The sequence below is a fragment of the Populus euphratica genome, unplaced genomic scaffold, assembly GCF_000495115.2.
Source record: "Populus euphratica unplaced genomic scaffold, PopEup_1.0 scaffold22.1, whole genome shotgun sequence".
NCBI classification, from domain to species: domain Eukaryota; kingdom Viridiplantae; phylum Streptophyta; class Magnoliopsida; order Malpighiales; family Salicaceae; genus Populus; species Populus euphratica.
The window spans coordinates 1443498-1464378 of record NW_011499863.1 but is presented as its reverse complement, the minus strand read 5'-3'; the positions used below and the strand labels follow the sequence as shown (position 1 = coordinate 1464378).

At 33.8% G+C, this 20881-nt stretch overlaps 2 protein-coding genes and 1 pseudogene across 7 annotated transcripts in view; 1 reads left to right on the top strand and 2 right to left on the bottom strand.

Moving 5' to 3' along the window:
* Positions 1-1074: 1074 nt before the first annotated feature.
* Positions 1075-2636, bottom strand: LOC105125457 (germin-like protein subfamily 3 member 2; annotated as a pseudogene).
* A 66-nt stretch (positions 2637-2702) lies between these two features.
* Positions 2703-7287, bottom strand: LOC105125459 (uncharacterized protein DS12 from 2D-PAGE of leaf, chloroplastic-like). 2 transcript variants are annotated; one of them, XM_011025913.1, is made up of 10 exons: positions 7050-7287; positions 6541-6598; positions 5565-5675; positions 4863-4957; positions 4673-4757; positions 4454-4513; positions 3707-3762; positions 3478-3583; positions 3303-3371; positions 2703-3028 (listed from the first exon to the last, which is right to left on the bottom strand). In XM_011025913.1, the coding sequence occupies exons 1-10, from the start codon at positions 7229-7231 to the stop codon at positions 2966-2968; spliced, it is 885 nt and encodes a 294-aa protein (XP_011024215.1). In that variant the 5' UTR covers positions 7232-7287; the 3' UTR covers positions 2703-2965. The 2 variants fall into 2 exon arrangements, with proteins under 2 accessions (XP_011024215.1, XP_011024214.1); XM_011025912.1 differs by having other exon boundaries at positions 5565-5687; positions 7050-7285.
* A 5366-nt stretch (positions 7288-12653) lies between these two features.
* The window catches only part of LOC105125452 (uncharacterized), a 10495-nt gene continuing 2267 nt past the window's right edge, over positions 12654-20881 (top strand). For 2 of the 5 annotated variants that reach the window (XM_011025907.1, XM_011025902.1), the window contains exons 1-11: positions 12654-12800; positions 13464-14047; positions 14326-14569; positions 15397-15674; positions 16263-16430; positions 16619-17392; positions 17528-17622; positions 18531-18593; positions 18667-18755; positions 18874-18936; positions 19652-20317. In XM_011025907.1, the coding sequence (XP_011024209.1) occupies positions 13635-14047; positions 14326-14569; positions 15397-15674; positions 16263-16430; positions 16619-17392; positions 17528-17622; positions 18531-18593; positions 18667-18755; positions 18874-18936; positions 19652-20317 (2853 nt within the window). In that variant the 5' untranslated portion in view covers positions 12654-12800; positions 13464-13634. The remainder of the gene's footprint in view (positions 12801-13463; positions 14048-14325; positions 14570-15396; positions 15675-16262; positions 16431-16618; positions 17393-17527; positions 17623-18530; positions 18594-18666; positions 18756-18873; positions 18937-19651; positions 20318-20881) is intronic. The other 3 variants (XM_011025906.1, XM_011025903.1, XM_011025905.1) reach the window with 3 other exon arrangements.

Below are 20881 nucleotides of genomic sequence, written 5' to 3'. Positions count from 1 at the left end.
ATGTGTTGACCTGGCTAAGGAATTGGTTCTTGAGTCAAATCAAGAAAAATAAATTGGAGTTTTAATATCTATGAAAAAATTAATAAACAATTCATTTGTACGTAGAGTATACATGTTTAAAAAAAAATTATTCTATGTTAAAAATATATTATTTTTTCTTTTTATTTTAAAGTATTTAAACTAAAAAAATTTATCTTTTTAATATGACTTTAAATCTTCTGATCTCTTCTTAAATTTAAATAATAAATGTTTTAGTATAATATTCATTAATGACAAAATCAGTAACATTAACAATGAATCCACTAGTTTATATCACGAGTATCATAAGTAGAATAAGTAATAAATGATCAAGGACTGGGATGCAACAACAATTATTTTTATCAAATATTGCTAGTGAAACTAAGTACCATAAAATAGATAATCTCATTGAGACTCCTTACATGAAACTTCTCTAGAATTTGAGTCTCCATAGTAGGCCTACTGGATCAATTCACTAACATAGTTTGATTAATAATAAGTCATAGGTTATAATTAGATAATTAATTTTAGAACTGTCAATTCATCAATATTATCCAAAAATAATAACTAGAAGTGAAAAAAACAAATCAAAACATAAAATTACAAAGTTCAATCTTCAATCTAATATCTAACTCATTATATTTAACCCTTTTGTCAGCATGTAAATAAATCATTATTGGTAGAAACATTAGTATAAAAGCACATTTAACATTTTTTATCATTAAAAGTAAATAATAATATAGCTTATCTTTAATAGGATATATAAAGTGAGGTCTATCTTCTTTATTACATAACCAGATTCTTATCCAGAATCTTTATAAATTAATTAAAATTTATAATTACTGTAAAAATAAATAGCAACAATTTTTATATATTTTTACTCTTTAAACGTAAGCTCGTCTCGGTGTCCGCATGCAAAATCTATCAAGAACAAGTCTTTGCCCCTCTACTTATTGAACTGGATTCGCAACTTTTCGTGACAGTGAAGTTTGATTGATTCAAAAGGGAAACATCATTAGTTGGCTAATCTATCATTGAGATGGGATGAGATGTGCCAAGAGGCTTTGATTTGATTCATTATGGAAATTAAAACGTGGATCTAAAGATACAACGTTAATCAATTCTTCAACGAGTTTATGTATAATCTCTGAGGATCCGCCAAAATTATTTCTACCAAGCATTTCGATTCTTAACATTGTGAAGTTTGAGAGCCCTTATTGATCAGATTGAGAGAGGAACTACTGGTTTCAACATTACATGTTTTTTCATAATCCGTTGAACCTCAGATCGAGCAACAGCTAGTCTTCAGTCTTTCTAACACGAAAGAAACTTCTTCCTCGCCTTGGAGATGTCCTTACCCTTCAACCCAAAAGCCTTATCCAAAAGCTCTTCCTTGGTTCCACATCCAAATACCGCAGTAGGAATCTTCATCGATCCAGGATTTTCGCTATTAAAACTGCCCACAATAGCTGCCGATTTATCTCCAACATTCATCTGGAAGTGTACGAGACCCTATGGAAACACCATGACCTCACCCTTCTCAAACACTTCAGCAAAAACTTTGTTCTGCGTATCGACAAATCCTGAATAAATTTTCCCCTCAAGCACATACGCAACCTCTGTTGCTCTCGGATGGAAATGAGGCACATGGACACCACCAGCTTCAAAATCTGCACGAACAAGTGACATGCCTAGTGTGTTCAGGCCCGGCAAGTTATTCACGTTGACAGGAATCGATGCTAGCCCCGTTTCACTGAATTTTCCATGAGATTTGATCCCAGAAAATATGAAAAACTCCACTGTGGCATCTGATGAGTTCTTGCGGGGGATGTTGGTTGCAGAATCAGTATTGGCTATGCAGAAGTCACGAACTGGATCAGGATCGGAAGCCAAGCACACATAACCTTGAAAGAGAATGGCAAATAAGACTGCCACCATTAAGGCCATTGTTTATATGTTTTACAGCACTCTTTTCTCCTGGATCAGGAGAAGAAATAGTGTTTAAAGGACTCCAAAGATGGGCTTCTCACAATAGAACAGTAAGCAAAATGTACTATACATGGACTGTTCAAGACTGAAAACCAAGTATAATATCAGTGGTAGAGAATGAGTATTTGCTCGTTCACGTACATAATGGTGTGGATCCGCACCTTTTCTTTACAACGAAGTCTGATTGATTGCTAAGGGAAAGAGTACTAGTTGGCTATCATAAAGAGTGTTTACTTTTGGCTATGTTTTTTGGGGTTAAATTGGTTAAAAGATGGGATAATGAGCTGTTCTAGGGAGCTTAGATTCATTACAGAGAACGTATATCCAAAGACACAACATTACTCCATTCTTCCACTAATCCCTGTGCTGTGCTCCAGATGCTACATTAAGAAGAAGAAAATAAAGTAAATACAGCCCCTCATTACCAGCAATACCATGCATGTCTTACGAGGATCTTGGTCTAGAGAAAACGCTGTCCTGAACAATAAATCAAGGTCATAAAACCCGGTCTAACCTAAAACTGAGATCATAATTGAACATCTTCTCAAGGTTAAAACAATATCTTTTCTTTCATCCTCCCACGTAGTTTAACAGGTTAATGGGTCACCCAACCCACCAACCCCGGGTTGTTGGTTTTAGATCGACTCGCCAACCTTAAGCCATCTGCTAGACACTTAGTCCAGAAATATAGAAAGGAGCAAAACAACGAGCATGAATTATTGGTTTCAACATTCCATGTTTTTTCTTTAGTAATCGGCTTGATCCCATTTTCCAAGGTGGACAATAGCATGGTTACAAGCATCTTTTCAGAACATCCCAGCTTGCAGTTATGGAACATGATCACATAATATCTTGAAACATACAATTCACAGGTAAAAGAAACATGAGCTCAAAGGTGATGTGGTACGTGAAACGTTAAATTGGGGCTACAATCGAGAATGGCGGTTAACCTCTGGTACTAATAACTATCAATATCTGTTTCAGGCCTCCGAAGGAAGTAACGCAAACAGTTCACTAGGACCTGCAGATTCAAAAAAAAAAAAAGTGAATAAAGTGGTATACATCATTATGAAATTGAAAGTAAACCATGCATAGGATCTTAAATTAATCTAGTTTTGTAAGGATACAGCACGTTCTTGTACAGACTAGAAGATGAGCTCATATATTAATTAATTGTAGGATTCACTTTACAATTGTAGGAAAACAGGGAAAGAGAATTCAGAATCTATACATACACCAAGAAAATGTTTACTCCATAATTATCGAACAACCATAGTTGGAACCCAACTAATTACCTGAGACAGGGAGCTGGTCAATGCTGCACCTCTGTAGCTGACATGAAATTTATCTTTGGCAACTAGTCCCTGTGAGATGACAAAGATAAGTTAATTAGAAGAGAAAGCAAAACTAAGATTCACTCGATGGTGTGTGTGCATCAGATTGGGGAGAACAAGTGAGTGAGAGAGAGACCTCTGTATCAATCTCTGCAGATTCGACTTCAATATTGACATCAGCAATGATTTTGATGATTTCTACAAGTAATCCAGGTCGATCTGCTGTCTCGATGCAGAGCAAGCTGATTAAAAAAAAACTCTCAATTTAATCTGTCCCAAATGGTGGGTTATTAAAGATGAAAATTAAAAGAAGCACGTATAACTTGTGAATCAGAATACTAATAAACATTAAAACAGAAGCAAACCTCCTCTTAGGTCCGTCTTCTTTGACATGCACATGAGTTGCAATATCAACATCAAGCTGCCATAAAGGAAATTGTGAATATAAATTCAAATTTTGTAAAGTCTACTGTAGCACATGCAAGGCATCTACTGATCTAAGAACAGATCTTCACCAAAAAAAACTTGATTTAGATGCTGATGGTGGAGATTCAATAGAATATATACTTCAATCAATGCAATAACCAAACCTGACAGAAGCAAATACACCATATTAATCAATTAAAATAAGAGAAGCGTCTGTACAACATAACTTAATAGCATGCCAACTGCAACCAGAAAGCATAAATACCCTACGGTTTGATAGCTGAACAGCAATTGAACTTTGCTAGAATATAATGCAGGGCACACCACAACAGTTACTCAATATGTGGACAAATTATAAACGTCAAAGCAAACAGGTGCACAAACTGGAAGCTTCATGCTTCAGTTGGCTCTCCATGGCAAACTTTAATAATATTTAGCATATATGTGCACCAAATAAAACAATATTAGTGTGTGTGTGTGATTGATTTAGCACACGTGGGCAGCTCTTCTTGTTGCAATGGCAGACAGGCCTATGTGATGCAAATATCCAAAATATATATGATCAGATGAGGATAAAACAAACCAAATCAATCTGTCAAGAAGTTCATTAAGCTAAAAATAAGCTTTCATGACATCCTGCTCTCAATTATAATCACACACGCACAAAGAGACTGGTATAGAAGCACCTTTTTCTCTGGAGCTTTTATTCCAAAAGCCTCACCCATAGCAAGTCGCTCACTAGATTCCTAGCAAGAAGGCAAAGAAACAATAATTTATCACCATGAGAAATGTAAAGAAAATATAACAGAAATATCTCTAATATCTACCCATAAAAGGCCAAAAAAAGAGAGAAAAGATGAGGAAGAAGAAAGTGATAGAACAAGGTATCAATTCAGCATACATACTGGATGGTACTTCAAAAGATTGTTGATGATGGTAAGTCGAATTCTCTCTAGCATATCTGGATCTTCAACCTTGCGACCAGTGTCCCTACCAAGATCAATCTCTAAATGCTAAGACTTCCAGTAAAACATTAACACAGGGTAATATCTGATCCAATTACAGGGGCAAAATATATTTCAAAAGAAAACTCACAATCGTGTAATGAAAAACTTAGTTTGTTTGACTGGTCCATCAGTGAGAACAGTTCCCTTTGCCACATCCAATCCCAAATCTTTCAGGGCATTCATCTGTCCCATGACAGAACAAAACAAGTTACAAAACCTCCAAATATTTTCAAGCAGCACATCTGATATTAGATGAGGGCAAATGCATATTTTTACTTCTTGAAAATAGCAATCATATGCAGGCATTTGAAGGTACCCCTGATGGTCCTAAATACACGAGACTAACGTTAAGCAGTGGCTTTGGTCAATAATCATCAAAGCAATTGGAGCACCTCTGCTTGTTGAATTCTGATATACAATAACTACATTTTCAATATATATGAAGATTACACTGCCTCAGAAGCAAGTCTCTTCTGGCATTTCAAGGAAATTGAGCTCAGAGGCTGCTTCCAGGCCGCCTCATCTTCAAAAAAATTCACCCTTTAAGGCGATAACTCCCATCTCATGTATAATAATAAGAAAACTGAAAGATCATTTACATGACACCTTTACTGCCCATCCTCACATGAAACACAATCAAAAGGCCAACCATGTGATGGTGGTGGGTTTGGGATTAGAGGAGGCTAACCATCTTACGTGTAGCCTGCACTTTCATTTTGATGTCGGCAGTGTTGGGACTAAAAATATTCAAGACCAAAGAGGACAGAGTCAGATAAAAAAACTACTTCACCGTATCAATAAGAGCTCCAAGACGATCTCCAAAGCTGAGTTGCACAATTGTTGCGTCAGAATCTGAATCTTGATCTATCAGAACTACTGGCATGGGAACCGAATCAGCATCCTGCTCGGATTTCTGCAATTACTGTTAACTTGTAAATTTTGCAGCAAATTCTAAAGCCACTTGTGAACTATTGCATACATTTCTGCTACCGATTATAAACATATGTAAGTCAACTTCTCAGTTCCAAATGTTTCATTCACACACGCAAGCATGAAAAATCTGATATTGAACTCTATCTACAGTAACTATTTCATAGCGATCTTGATTGGACAGCATGGTCCGAGTGATGAAGAGTTCAATTGGACACTCAAAACTCACAGAAACAATATACTTGAGTTGAAAATACCAAAAAAAAAAAAAACTCCTGGTTTTGATGAATTGCAGAAACTATTATTAGTCCATGCTTATAAATTTCATCAAATAAAGACCAGGATTAAAAAATTAACCCCCAAGACAAGTAATAACTCAACCTGCCAAACCATGTAAAAATGCCTTTATCGAACTTCTTTTGTAAGCCCCGTGGATAAAAACCACCAAGCTAGCAAAACAGTATATAGAGGGAATAGACATCAATATCCCCTAACCGAATCACAATTTTTCCAATCAGAGAAAAAAATCCAGAAAATCATGACTGCGGTGAGAATTATCAACATTATTTTCACTTTCACCTGGAGGAACATTGACCACACAGGACATTTATCACAATAAATTCCACTTGCAGGAACTGTTACTGTTTCCTTCAACAATTAATCAATCCTATAAACAACATATATGTATGTATCAAATACAATCCTGCTTACATGATGACAATGCTATACTAATTACCCTATTTAAATTCATTCAATAATATCTCAGGGCAATCAACAATAAAATAGATAAAACTACATTCCACGCACGAGATGGCAGGAGGAAAAAAGTAGCTGACCAGTGAGGCTGAACTTGCCGATGCATTCAAATCATTGACCGAAGCATATAAAATGTTCCTGCATAACACTCAATCATCGATAAGCAACGAGAAACACAAATTTCCGATCAGCTAAAAAACAACTTAAAGATTATCGTATTTTCATGAGTTTAAAAAAGACGCAGAAACGCAGATAAAGAAAGGGAGTAACAGATTGATAACTGAATCTTTGATATTTATATCTAAATTTATTAGAGTGGAAAAATAGCACAAAAAACTAATAAAAATATCCACTGTCACTTGCTTTCAATTTTAAATTTCTATAAACATAAAAAAACTCCAAACTGTATATTAAAGAAAATCTCAATGTTTCTCGGTAACCAAACAGACCGCTGGAATCAGTATAAAAATATTAAAAAAAAAACGACGAGAAAAAAAATGAAGCTAACAGGAAGTAACAGATTCTCGGAAACCAGTGTCGGTGTATCCAAACAGGGAAGACTAGAGAATCGGAGACTTTTAGAGCTTACTTTTTCCTCGAGGAACCGATTACTCCAATTCCAAGCTCGGAAAATTTGTTACGAATCGGAGAGAAAGTGAAAGCGGACCGCTCGTGAGGAGAAATGAATAAAGGAATAAAATTGAAATATTTAGATCCATGAGGAATTTGAGAGGGTGAAGAAGAAGAGAGGAAACTGTTAGCGAAGGCCATGGAAATAGTTAGAGAGAGAGTTTTTTTTTCCCCCGAATTTTTTATGAGTTATGAGTGTCTGTTGATGATTGCGAGTGGGTTTTTATATGCAGGAAGAGGAAGGTGAGTGAGGGTGGCGTCAGTTTGGTGGGGCCCATGAGCGGTACGCCAAGTAGGATTGCGCGTGTAATGGGGTAAGCCTATATATTAGGGGAAACTTCAGTTTCGCACCCTTCATGTAATAACTTTCAATTTCAACCCTTATTTATTAAATTTTTAATTTATTTGTTTTTACTTTTGTTACTAACCTTGAAATCATAATTATCAACCCAAACCAAATCACACTTATTAAGTATATGGTATTATATTTTAAAAATATTTTGAAAAAAATTTGATTAAGTATATGTTATTATATTTCAAAAAAAAATTAAAAAAAAATTATTTTTTATTTTAAATTTTTATTCTTTTATATTCTCATATAATTTTCATATATTAAAGTTAAAAATAATTTTAAAATAAAAAATATTTTAAAAAATAATCACTAACACACTCCTAAATACTTGAGGATAAATTTTTATAGTTGATATAGTTTTTATTTTTTAAATTAGGATAAATTATAATACAAAGCTATTTTTATTTTTTAAAATAAATTTTAAAAAATAAAAATTAAAACAATGTTATTTTCAATAAAAATTAAAAAAAATCTTAAAATTGATCTAGTTTTATTTTATATTAATTTATGCAAGTCAATCAAATTCCAAGCTGACCCATTGAAACATTGTAATTTAACTAAATCAACCCTCAATATAATTTTAAAACAGACATGAATAGAATAAACTAGGCTTCCTGTTACCAAGTAGATCTACTAGGCAACCTAACCTTAATAACCATGCTTGGAATCGCTAATAAAAATTTTATTTTGGATTTTTTTCATATAAAAAATCTATTCATTTTATAATCTTTGTCCGTTAGAATATATAGACATCTTGAATAGTGATTCAAAGCACTCACTTAAAATAAATACTTTAAAAATAGATAAGATATATTTGTAATTATATTTTATAAAATGAAAATTAGTCGAAGATCCAAAATACAAAATAAAAATTACTTAAAATTCTATTCATCCAATATACATAAAAAATATTTTTAAAATATTTTAAAAGTTTCTATTTATAATCAAATATACATAAAAAATATTTTAAAAGTTTCTATTTATAATTTTATGGAATACTTCCAGTCACCTGGAGGAGGTCGTATGAAAACATTTCAAACACGAGCCAAGACAGAAAAAAATGGAAAAGTTGCGAGTGGAACTGTAATTTTTGGAATTACCTGCTGCATGGTAAGTTTTTAAATATAAGGGTATAAGTGGAATTTTAATGAATATATAGGGGCAAAAACAAGTTTACGGAAGATATTATTTTGTTTTGGGCGGCTGATGTAGTGTGGACTCTTGTCAGTCTTGTGCGTGTGACGGTGTGAATAACCGTTGACGCTGAGGAGACCAGGATCTTGCAAATCAATGGTATCATCAAACGGACGTCAAGATTTGCTGTTTGCCACGCGCTGAAATAGTTACAGGTAGATAAAATACCATATTAGATGATTAACAATTTAACATATTTATATTCGTGCATGTTCTAGATTAAAAAAGTCAACGAGTATATTAGAATAAAAATGTGTTCGCATTCGTGGGAAAAATCTATGGTGCGTGATAATACAGGGACGAGAGAGGAAATAAAATTCAAGATTTCCTTAAAATCATAAAAATATTTTAATTTATAATTTTCTTTTTCTTATTTTTATCTTTATCTCTTCATTAAAAGCAAACCAAATGGATTAAAATTTATAAAAATTATTGTATTTTATAAAGTTGTAAAACCTACTCTAGTCACAAGGGAACAATTAAAAAAATAAAAATAATATTATATTAATTTAAAATATAGAAAACATGATTAAGCTTTAATTAATTAACTAGTGAAATTTTGACGTGGACACTCATGTTAACTCCATCCTCTATTTTTTAACAAAATTAAACTAGTTTAGTTGTTGAATCAACTCTTTGAATTAGTTTGGATTTTTTAAGTGTTTGATTTCAAGTATTTGGAAAAGAATTGTATTTAGCTATGTATTTTAAATTAATAATGATTTTTTAACTGTGTTGAAATATAGTTTGATATTAAGATTTATTTTTAAAAAATATATTATTAATATTAGCACGTTAAAATAACATGAAAATATTAAAAATATTAATTTGAAATAGATAAAAATAAAAAATTTAAATTTTTTAAAAGTATTTTAAGATGTAAAAACAGAGTATGAATAACTTTAAAAGTTATAATATGCAAACATAATCGGTATAATACCGTTCCAGAAAAATAAAAGCAAAGGTTAGTATTCTATGTTGGGGGCGTTGTATAGAGTTCATTGCCTTCTCTTTTTTTTCCAATAAATCTCAATTTTCTCTTTTCATCGAGGTAGTGTGGAGAGAAACCCATAAATATTGATGTTTATGCTCATGCTCGTAAGTACTGGGAAAACATAAATATTATATCATCAAATTAAATACTCTAAGTCTGGAGGTAATTTATCTGCAAGTGGTCATTTCAAAATATTATTTTAAAAATATTAAATTGATATTTTTTAAAATATTTTAAGCTAGTTTTAAAGGTATATCCAGTGAGAGAGGCTGATGAAGAACCAAAAATAAAAAGCTAATTTTTCTAGTTTTCTTTCCTTGATTTGATAGCTTCAGATGAATAATTAAAATGATTTTCCAACAAAAAAATAGTTATTATTAAATATTTATCAAAACAGACAGGAACATTAAAATATGTCATTTAAAAAAAAACTCTTTCATTTCCATGACCTTTCTCAATGTTTTTCTTAAAAAACAAAAACATTGATATTAAATATATCAAAATATAAATGGATTGTTAGGACAGCTTCTTGTTTTTTTTTCCCGTTGGACTGCTCGTAAAAAAAAACATATTTATACTATTTAAAAAGCTGTATTAACAATTCAATTTTTTCTAAGTAGACGTTGTCATCTAGACGCTAAATGCCAAAGTAAACAAAAAATAAAAATAAAAATAAAAACAGCAGCTGAAAAGTACCTTTTACCATTAAAAAATAATAGAAAGGTGTAGAAAGGTGCATTACCAAAAATACTCGCATTAATTTGTAAAAGTTGCTCAGGTGTGCTATTTTTTCCTTTCAATATCTTCAAATAAAACTGTACGGAAAATAAATTATTGTTTTTTTTTTTAAATGAAGAACTTGTCTTCCATGTCGGTCCAATAAATCATAACAGGTAAATTTTCATAAATACTGGTTTCAAAATTAAGATGAAGAATTTAACTATCCAAAATACATTTTAAGTATGCTGACTGCTGAATTAGTTCTGGATAACTCTTGGTTCAGGTACATGGACCCCGGTCAAGGTTAAAAAATGATTTTAATAATTTAAATTTTTTTATTATAAGTCATACTGCAATTTATTTGTTTTGAAATTAAAAACTCATCACTCATTTGAATAAAAAAATTAAACAAAAAACCATGATAAATGATTAAAAAAATTAAGAATTTTGAAAATTGATTATTGTCTTGGTGTAGAAATCCTTGTAACATACAAACACAGCAAAAATTATGCGAGAAGTCCGCCGAGAATTTACACTTATTAATGGGCATTATATTTCCAAGATCAATATATATTTTGTTTATCTCAAAGAAAATAACGTGGAAAATGTAAAAGAACAGGGCCACGTGGGAAGTTGTACGGCCAGGACGGCACTTTCCCGGAATAGGAAGTGTCCTTATCCAGAGTAAAAAATCTCATAAGTTTAGATTTTCAACGATAATAACAGCAGTGGTAGTTTTATAGTGGAAGGGTAATTTAATTACCATGCATCGAGCGGTATACTCACCTTTATTCGGTCAGCGATGACTTGATTCACGGAATAAATGAAATTGCCCATATGCAGCAACATGAGGAAATTTTTTCACCAATATTACAGTTACATATAAAACTAAAATTCATCGATATTTTATTTTATTGTGGATTATACATCATGGATTAAACGACTAATAAGCTCTTCAGTATCTAAAAAAATAAATATATATACTTAGAGGTGAAATTGGATTTTCACATGTTTATCACGCAATATAATTACTTATATGCTATTGAAAAAAAAAACAACACATTTCTTTTTTTATTGATCCTTTCTTCTTTGGATTTTTCATATTGATTTTTTAATTTAATTCATTTTTATTTGATTTCGTTTCATTTTAATACTAGATATAGTACATATTCTCTTAGTTTTTTTTTTAATTTAATTCTTTTTTTCTAGTTGTTCATTTTTTCCGATCATTTTCTTATGTTGTTTTCTTTTAATTTTATCTTTCTATATTTTATTTTATTTTTTTATCTAGTATTGATAATGATTAATTTAATTATTATTTTTTATATTTTTAATTTTATTTTTCATTTAAATCCCTCTTTATTTTATTTCATTAGTTGTTGTATTAAATCTGGTTTTTATTATTTTTTATTATTTTTTCATGGTTAGAAATTTTGTTTAAGATTTTTTTTATTCTTTGCATGTTCATATTGATTTCACGATTAAAGTTACTGATTTTAAAAATAATCTAATTTATTTTATTTTTTATTTTATTATTTTACTTTAGATTTTTAGATTCTAAGTTTTTTTTTCATATTTTTTCTCCAATGTTATCCCAAATCATAAATTAATCAAATTAATATGGCTGCTTTTAAATTATCATCATTTAAATATATATTTGTGTATTAGAAAAAAATTGACCATACCGCATCGCCGGCAAATTTTCCAACATCAATCTGAATATAAAACATATCCAATATCAAAGACTAGGTTACAAGCTCTCCCCACTCACTCTCTACCAAAATTTCCAAGACTTGCATGGTTTCTTTTCATTTTCCCCGTTCAACTTCCCCACAAGCAACCACCTCACTGCGCTGCAAGTGAAACGAGCAACCAAGAATACCCTTCCCATAAACTCAAACTCCCACCCCATCACAAATCCCAAAAGACATCGCCCACAAAAGCTCGAAGTTTTTGATTCATGAGGGGGTGTTTGTTTCAATGTTATAATCTGTTATTTATTATTAATAAATATTAAATTTATATTTTTTTAAGTATATTTAAATAAATTTAATATAATGTTTAAAATAAAAAAAATATTTTTTAAAAACAACATGCAGCGCAAACATACCTATCATCCCACGTGTCACAAACAAACAAAAAGAAAAAAAAAAGTGAGTGAAAATAGTATATTCTCTCTCGAGGACAACAACTACTTTCCTTCCCCTTCCCTCCTCTCTTCTCCCATATATGAGCACGGTTGCAGGGCCCACCAATAAAAATACCCCCCCTGATAAACGGCCCTGATACAAGCGGCACCGTTTTCCTTTATATCCCAAATTCAAGCACGCCAATCCCTAAATTTTTTATGCGGGACCCTCACCATTCCTCTCTCCGAAAAAAATCCCTCCTGTCCTGCTTATCTCTCTACAACTCGATCTCTCACGTAATCCAATTACCCTTCAATGGCGGTACGTTGCGACTGCGTTTCGCTACCTCATTACCTGCGTGTAGTTTAATTATCTTGTTTATTGCACATTTTGTGTTTGAATTTCTTGTTTTTCTTTCAAGAACCCTAATTCTGGTTTGCTTGAATAGGGTTTTTTTTTTGTTACAAGAGTTTGTTTTATACCTACCAGTGATTGAACGAATGTGAATTTGATTAATTTAATGTTATTAGTTGAAATTTGAAATTTGGTTTTAATTTGATTGAATCACAGCGTTTGGTGTGTTTAATTGGTGATTAGAGGCTTAATTACGAGTGTCATTGATTTTCGAGCTACTAGCGTACTTAATTACTGTAGATTATTGGGTTTTTGTGGCATTGATTTTCTTGTTAAGTTTAAAACTGTGGAAGTTAGTTCTTTTTCTAACTGGGGTTTAGCGTGTAAGTGGTAAAATGTGAGTAATTTCACGCACTGAACATGTTTAGCTTCTGCTGTAGATGAAATTGTATTTTTTTTTGAAAATTTTATTTCATTTTAATTTTAATTTTGGGAATTACAAAATAAGCGATTGGTGGCTTTTTGTTAATTTCTTTGTTATCTTTTATTTGAAAATAAATTTTAACGTGCTATTGAATGAAGAAAATTTTTAAACGGGCTTTGACTAATTTAAGTTCATTGGTATTGTAGATTCGACAGCTGGTTTATAATTTTGGTGGTAATTTATGAATTTGTCAAGCCATTCTCGATTTTTCATTGTTGAATGTCTGCTTTAGAGATAGTTGCCAGACTTGGTGAAATAAGCAGTTGAGGAAGAATTTTTTTTAGTAGAGATGAGCTGGTTTTTGTGGGTTTGAGAACATGTCTGGAAATGCGAGATACGAGTTGAGTTCGGCTAGTCCAGAGGAATTGGGTTTTAATGGTAGCTATTCTAATGGGCAGAGGGGGAGTTATCCTAGTGCCAGTTTTGATAGGTCTGGAAGTTTCAGTGAGAGTCGGATGTTCAGTTCTGGGGCAAGTACACCCCGGGCTTCTGCTTCACCAGCAAGGAGTATGTCCCCACTTGCTCCATATCTGTCGTTGGATCCAGTTACAATGGGGGATCAAAAATATAATCGAACGGGCGAGTTAAGGAGGGCTTTTGGGATATCTCTAGGGATTGCTACAGAAGATAATTCTTTTGGAGCTGCTCATTCAAAGCCTTCCCCTGCAGTGGATACAGAGGAACTGAAGCGGATCAAAGCTGGTGTATCTGATGACAATCAGAAGGCCAGGTAATTAATTGTCTTTATAATTGTTGTTGATGGATGAATTTCTCATCGTTGCTCTTCCATATCCTTTCTTCTATTTAAATTTTTCTACAGTTGAATATCTGTCATCCATATGAAGCTATTTCCTGTGATGGAAGATGATCTTTTATGATTGTCACCGGGCCTGGATACTGGGCAGAAAGTTTTTCTTGTCTTTTTTTTAATTGAAAAATAGGATGTAATACTTATCATTGGAGCATTTTTTACTTTGCTGAAGACGAAACAATTTTTTTTTGTACCAGGAATAGAATAAAAATGTGGAATGAATGCTTGCTAAGATGTAACAAATTCTCAGAAGAATTAAATTCAAAGAATCAACAACGAAATGAGATGCTAACGAATGAAAGATCAGGTGGTTCAAGCTTTTTGAAGGTGGGAACACAGATTCATCGAAGCCCTTCAGACCTTGGGACTCAAAGATTAGAGGACAGGACTAAGACTCCTGTTTTGAATAAGCGAGTTCGCTCTTCTGTAGCAGAATTAAGGGTTGTGCACAAATACCTCCTTTAGATTTCTCTTTATACTTGTCCAAAAAATATTGCATCTTTCATGTTGCAGTTATGGTCTTGTGAATGTTACATTATTCTGTTTATAATCCAAAAATGTTTGTATCAACATGCTTATACGAACGGGTGTGCTCATCTTTGTACCTACTTAAAGATGTATTCCTATATATTGAATTCCTTGAGTTCTTTCTAAGCTATAAAGTGATGTGTTATTAGTATGCGAGAAAAATGAGGTAGTCACATATTCATTTACTCTAAGAGGTGTTTAGAACCAAGGAATCAGTTCAGTCTTGTTCTGAATTTAGTTTGGACTATAGTTATTTGATTTCTTTTTTCATGAAGATTTTTTCTGCATCAGAATTTCTATTTTTGCTGTACATGCATGATGTGTGGGTTTACAATAATGGAGAATAATGGTTAGACACAACAGCAAGGAGAAAGTAGCAGTAGAGGTTCTTGAAGATTTTAAATCCCAATAACTATCCAAATAGCCCTTCACAATATGCCTCTGCCCCTGGTTGAAAACTCATGATAAGCAGATTGTTGAAATGTTATGGAGGTCCCCATTTCCTCTTAAGATTAAGATTGTAGCGTGCTTTAATTTGCTTCACCTTTTTGTAAATTTCTACTATGTTCAATGGGCATATTTACTCTCTTGAGACATTAAAGTTCCATGATACTGCCTTGATTGTTGTTATTTCCCTTTGTTGTGTGAATATCTGTTGTTTAGTAAAGGCATCGATATTACCTCATCAACTGTATTAATTAAGTATGCTTGTTTTCGTCTTTCCTCTCTGAAATCTTTAGGTTGATGGCCGAAGCAATATGGTTCTGAGGCAGCCTTTGGTCACGGGAAAAGACAGAGACATACACAGGGATGGTGGTGAAGTTTCTGATCTTGCTGAAGAAAAGGTCCGCAGGCTACCTGCTGGAGGGGAAGGGTGGGACAGAAAGATGAAAAAGAAACGTTCTGTTGGTCCTGTATTTACCAGAACTATAGACAGTGATGGGGAAATTAAACGAGTGGTGCATCATAAGTTTAATAATGAACCTGGTCTGCAGTCTTACGATGGCCAAGGCTTCAGGTAATTTCTTCATTAATTATGTACCATTTGTTTGCAGACGAGAATGCTTTATGTGTCCAACTTAACAATGCAAATTAGTTAGTTCTGTATAGTATTATTAATATGACTTCGAAGTTTTGCAAGTAATTTCCAATATTGGCCTTCCATATTCCTTGGTAAATGGCATTGTCCCAGATGATAGTAAGATAATCTTTCAAGAATGAACTGACCCACTTGAGCTGAAAACTAAAACCTGTAACTATGCAAGCTAAAGGGCTGAAGGTGTAATTATGTCTTGTAGATGTCCTAAATGGCCATCTTGTGTACAGAGTGGGGTTATTTGCTCATTCTACTTTAATTGCATTAAAGTAGTGGAGGTCCAGTTCCAACTTTCGCTACCAAACAAAGTTTACATTTTTTTTTTTTCCAATTGAATTGGAAACATGATGAGCTTGGGTCTTGCATGATCTAAAAGTTAGCTCTTATTTTTTACTGTATTATTCCTTCTATTGTATTTACTGTTTTGACTCTTTGTGAAATCATGAGGTGTTACGTTTTGTTTGCACGCGTCAAAGAATACTTGGTACAATCATGAAAGTCCTCTTGCAGGTCAGGATCTTTTAATGGGAGTAGTGGCATCAACAAGGTAGATGGTATTTCAGCATCTGCTAGTTCAAATGTCCGTGCCCTTCCCAAAGAATCAGAAAAAGTTTCTTTGACAAGGGATTTTGCTGCTGGCATGAATAAGGAGCGGCTTGTAGTGAAAGCAAACAATAAGTATGTGGTGATTGACTGATTTATTCACTTTTTAAGTTCAACCATGCTGCTTTTTGGTACATAATAACTTGCATATACTAGGTTATGATGTAATGGTGATGCAAATCCATTTAATTTGTTCAATGTTTCAGTATGTAAGCTCAATGTTCATTTTCTGTGTCTGATTTATCTGTAACCACGCTATTCAGGGTAAATATTCCGGAGGACAATAATCATACAGTGAGTCCAAGTCCAGTCACAAAAGGAAAGGCTTCCAGGACACCTCGAACTGGCTCGGTAATGGCAGCAAATGTATCTCCTAATATTTCCCGTGCACCTGGGGCCCTTGATGGCTGGGAACAAACACCAGGTATAACCAAAGGCAATTCTGTTGGGGGGCCTAATAATCGCAAGCGTCCCCTGCCTACAGGGTCATCATCTCCCCCAATGGCTCAATGGGTTGGCCAGAGACCACAAAAAATCTCTCGTACCAGAAGGGTGAATGTAGTGTCTCCGGTCTCTAACCACGATGAAGGGCAGACGTCATCAGAAAGAGGACATATTTCTGAATTTTCCACTCGAGTGAGTTCTGCTGGGATCAATGGGCCGCCTCTTGCCAAGGATGTGGTTAATGGAACCAAACAAGTCAGAGTGAAACATGAAAATGTTTCATCTCCATCAAGATTATCTGAAAGTGAAGAATCTGGTGCTGGGGAAAATCATGAGGGTAAGCCAAAGGAGAAGGGAACAGGTAGTGGTGCTGTAGAGGAGAGATCCCTGAATCAGAATGTTGTTCCTTCTCTGTTGCTTACAAAGAAGAATAAAATACTCAATAGGGAAGACACTAGTGATGGCGTGCGGAGACAAGGAAGGACTGGTCGGGGTGCATCATCTTCTAGGATTAGCATTTCTCCAATGAGGGAGAATCCAGCCTCAACCAAGCCACTTAGAAGTACAAAGCCCATATCAGACAAGAGTGGAAGGTGACAAATGTTTTTTTCTTAATTATACTTTTTTTTTAAATGGGAAGAAATGACATGTTTATACCTGTGTACTAATTATTACTATTTCCAACTAAGTTAAAGCATTGATACATTCGAATCTGTTTACTAGTTCAGCAAGACAGGCCGTCCTCCACTTAAGAAAATAGCAGATCGCAAGGCTTTAGCTCGTCTTGGGCAAGCACCAATAAGTGGTTCCCCAGATTCCACAGGTACGCTCGCAAAACCTTACCTTTAAGTTTCTTACAGACTGTAGATTCCCTTGGAGCTATATTACTAGATTCCCTTGGAGCTATATTACTTTAGTGTGGCTGTAACAACTAGATAATGTACTAAAAATTGATGATTGCTTGCAAGTATTTAGCTTTACAGAAAATCCCCTTCCTTGTCCTCCTCTGGCCATGATGAATATGAGGGCCCCTTATAGTTGATGCTTGGTTGGCTAAGTTAATTTTCTTTCCCACTCTTCTTGTTTGTTACCACTTAATTCTCATCATTTAATATGAGAAGAACACCTGCTTTTACCGTGCACATGGCTTTGATGGCGAAAGTTAAAATTGACTTTGGTGGCAAAGCACATTGATGTGCTGTTCTGAATATGATATTTGAAGGTCTCATTATGATTTTGTGAAAAATCTAAGAAAGTTTGATTACAACTAGGCTCGAACACACATTCTTAAGGCACAAACAAATGAAGAGAATTGAGAATACACTCAAGGCAAAAATGGGAGAAATGCAAACACAGTGGTTTCCCTTTTAAGATAGCATTTGTTATGTGATAGGCGTTGATGCCGTGGGTTCACCACACTCATTTTCATCTGATTTTTAGTGGGTCTTGTATCTCTTAAATCCCAATTCAACTGAATAACCTGGTTGGTTTAGAGAGTGAAAATTGAAGACTTCCATATTCTGTAGCCTGTTGATTTGATTTTCCAGAAATATGAAAACAACAATCTATCTAGTTTTATGCTGTTTGGATTTCTCAAACGATGAAAGTTGTCAAGACTATTATAAGCTTAGTGAAGAAGAAGCCTTACTTTCCATATCTTTTAATTTATTGTCATTTGCTAGATTTCTTTGTAATCGCTGGTTTTTTCATTTTTTTTGTTTGATTTTTAAGGAGAATCAGATGATGATCGGGAAGAACTCTTAGCTGCTGCAATTTTTTCTTGCAATGCCAGCTGTATGCACTTTGACCTCAAGCCTTTTGTTTCCAGCTTTATATGGGCATTCTTCACAAACTTTTGCTTTTGCAGATCTTTCCTGTTCTGGTTCTTTCTGGAAGAAAATGGAGCCTGTTTTTGCTCCCATCTGCTCTGAGGATTCATCCTTCTTGAAACAAAATGTAATTGCTACAATCTGCTTCCAGAAAGATGATCTTAGTTCTGCTTTGAGTTATATTGATCATTTGAAAAAGCTAACCTTTTTTTTTTCCTTGTTTTCTCATCTATGTTTGGGGTCAGTTGAAATCTACTGAGGATCTTCAGAAGAGATTATCTGAGATGTTTGGCCGCAGCAATAATTTGGTAATCTAAGAGTGGTTATATTATTTCTTGTCAGCATACATATGACAAGTGTTGCAAACATGTGTTTGTTTTCTCGGTTCCATTTTGACCTTGCATATTTTTATATGCACATAAGATGGCAATTGAAATATTGCCTTTGACTCGTGGTACCTAATATTTCAAGTATCTGCTACTTGTAAAATCCATCCGACTACAGTTTACACGACTAGGATGGTGCACCAGCAGAGGTTGTTGTGTTTTTTAATTTTTTGAAATCCCTGAGATGCTTCACTGCAAGCAATGATAACAGCTAATTTCAACTCTTCCTAGAGAAACAAAACCTATTGCAGAATACTACTGGATTCATTACTTTCATGGAAGGATGCTGCAATTTATTTAGTGTTTTCCACTCCCAACTGCAAGATATTTCTAATAAAAATCCTTGTGTTTGACAGCTTGAAGCTAATATGATTTCTCTGATATACAAGTCCCATTGTTTTCAAGAACACAATTCATTTTCGTTACAATTTATGATGTGTTCTTGTACTTTTTTTTTATGCCATTCACGCTGTCCATGAACCACTAGCAACTTATTTATTTGTGGCACCAATTCCCAGTGTATATGCACGATAATGTTACGGAAAAAAAAGAGAGAATAAAAGAGAATGATAGAATCTTAATCCTTTCTGCAGTTTACTGTTCCTCATCCGGCACTAAATCCATCTTATTTCTTCAGGGTGATCTTGTGCTTGAAGAAGATATTCCATCTCAGCTTGTTCATGAAGAAAGTGAAGAAAACTTGCAGGACCAGGAAAGACCAAAAAATTTGGGGAGGACTTCAGATTTGGTAAATCCAGATCAGGACAGTAGTGCTTTATGTGGAGGCTCAAGAAGAAGGAACAATGTTACTCCACTGTACCAAAGAGTGTTGTCTGCTCTGATTGTAGAAGACGAGTCTGAAGAATTTGCCAAAAACAGTGGAGGGAGGAATATTTCTTTTCAATATACTAGAGATAATTCTCCTGGTGATAGTTACCTCCCTATTGATTTTGAGCCTGGGAGCACAAATGGCATTGATTTTAATTATGAATCCATGTTGAGTTTTCAAAGTCAGAAGCAATCTTCTCTTGATGGTTTTTCTTGTAATGGAAGCGCTTCTATTAATGGGAACAGTGTTTTTCACAAAAATTCCTATAATGATTATTCACTTCAAGGAAATAATGGATTTATGCACTTGAAAACTGGAATGTTCCCTGGGCTTTCCGAGAATAATGATGAGAAACCAGCTATACATTCAAATGCCTTTGGCATTGCCACCTATGATTGCCAATATGAGGAACTTGACCTGGAGGATAAACTTTTGATGGAGCTGCAGAGTGTTGGTCTATATCCAGAAACAGTGGTAAGTTCTATTTCTCAAGTCTTTGTCTATTCCTTGAAATTATAATGTATTTCAAAAGGTCTGGATGCTTGGTATTTTGAGCATACAAAAATGCTCCAAAAAGAATGAAATAAAATAATATGTCCTGGTACATGGTACATTCAGAAAATCGATTTTAGAAGTCTTTGAATAATGTCCCCCTTCTTAGAGCAATGTATCTTCTCTCCAGCCACATGAACCACATCAGACAGGAAGGAAATAGCTCTACTTGTTAATAAATCCTGATCATTTTCAGATTAGCCATCTTAATGAGTCTTTGCTAAATAGATTCTTTATGTATTTGCCAAATATCCTAAGCTTGTTTTAGGGTCAAATATGGTGTAGGCTTTTGCATGTAAACTGGAAAGACAGAAAAAAAAAACATGATGGAATCTCTCTCTCTGTAATGTGCATGTCTATGTGCATATTTGCAGAAGTAATGGACTCTCTCTCTCTCTCTCTCTGTATTGTGTATGTCTATGTACATATTTGCAGATGTACATACACCCCCCCCCCCCCCCCCCCCCCCCCCCCCACCCCCCTCTC

What these genes read in the sequence shown, in the direction of transcription:
- LOC105125459 (XM_011025912.1), bottom strand. Translation starts at nt 7,231, where the DNA reads ATGGCCTTCGCTAACAGTTTCCTCTCTTCTTCTTCACCCTCTCAAATT. An exon ending in CGGCAAGTTCAGCCTCACTG is followed by an intron (nt 5,688 to 6,540) that starts GTCAGCTACTTT and finishes CAGTAATTGCAG; the next exon opens with AAATCCGAGCAGGATGCTGA. An exon ending in CTGCAGAGATTGATACAGAG is followed by an intron (nt 3,372 to 3,477) that starts GTCTCTCTCTCA and finishes GTCATCTCACAG; the next exon opens with GGACTAGTTGCCAAAGATAA.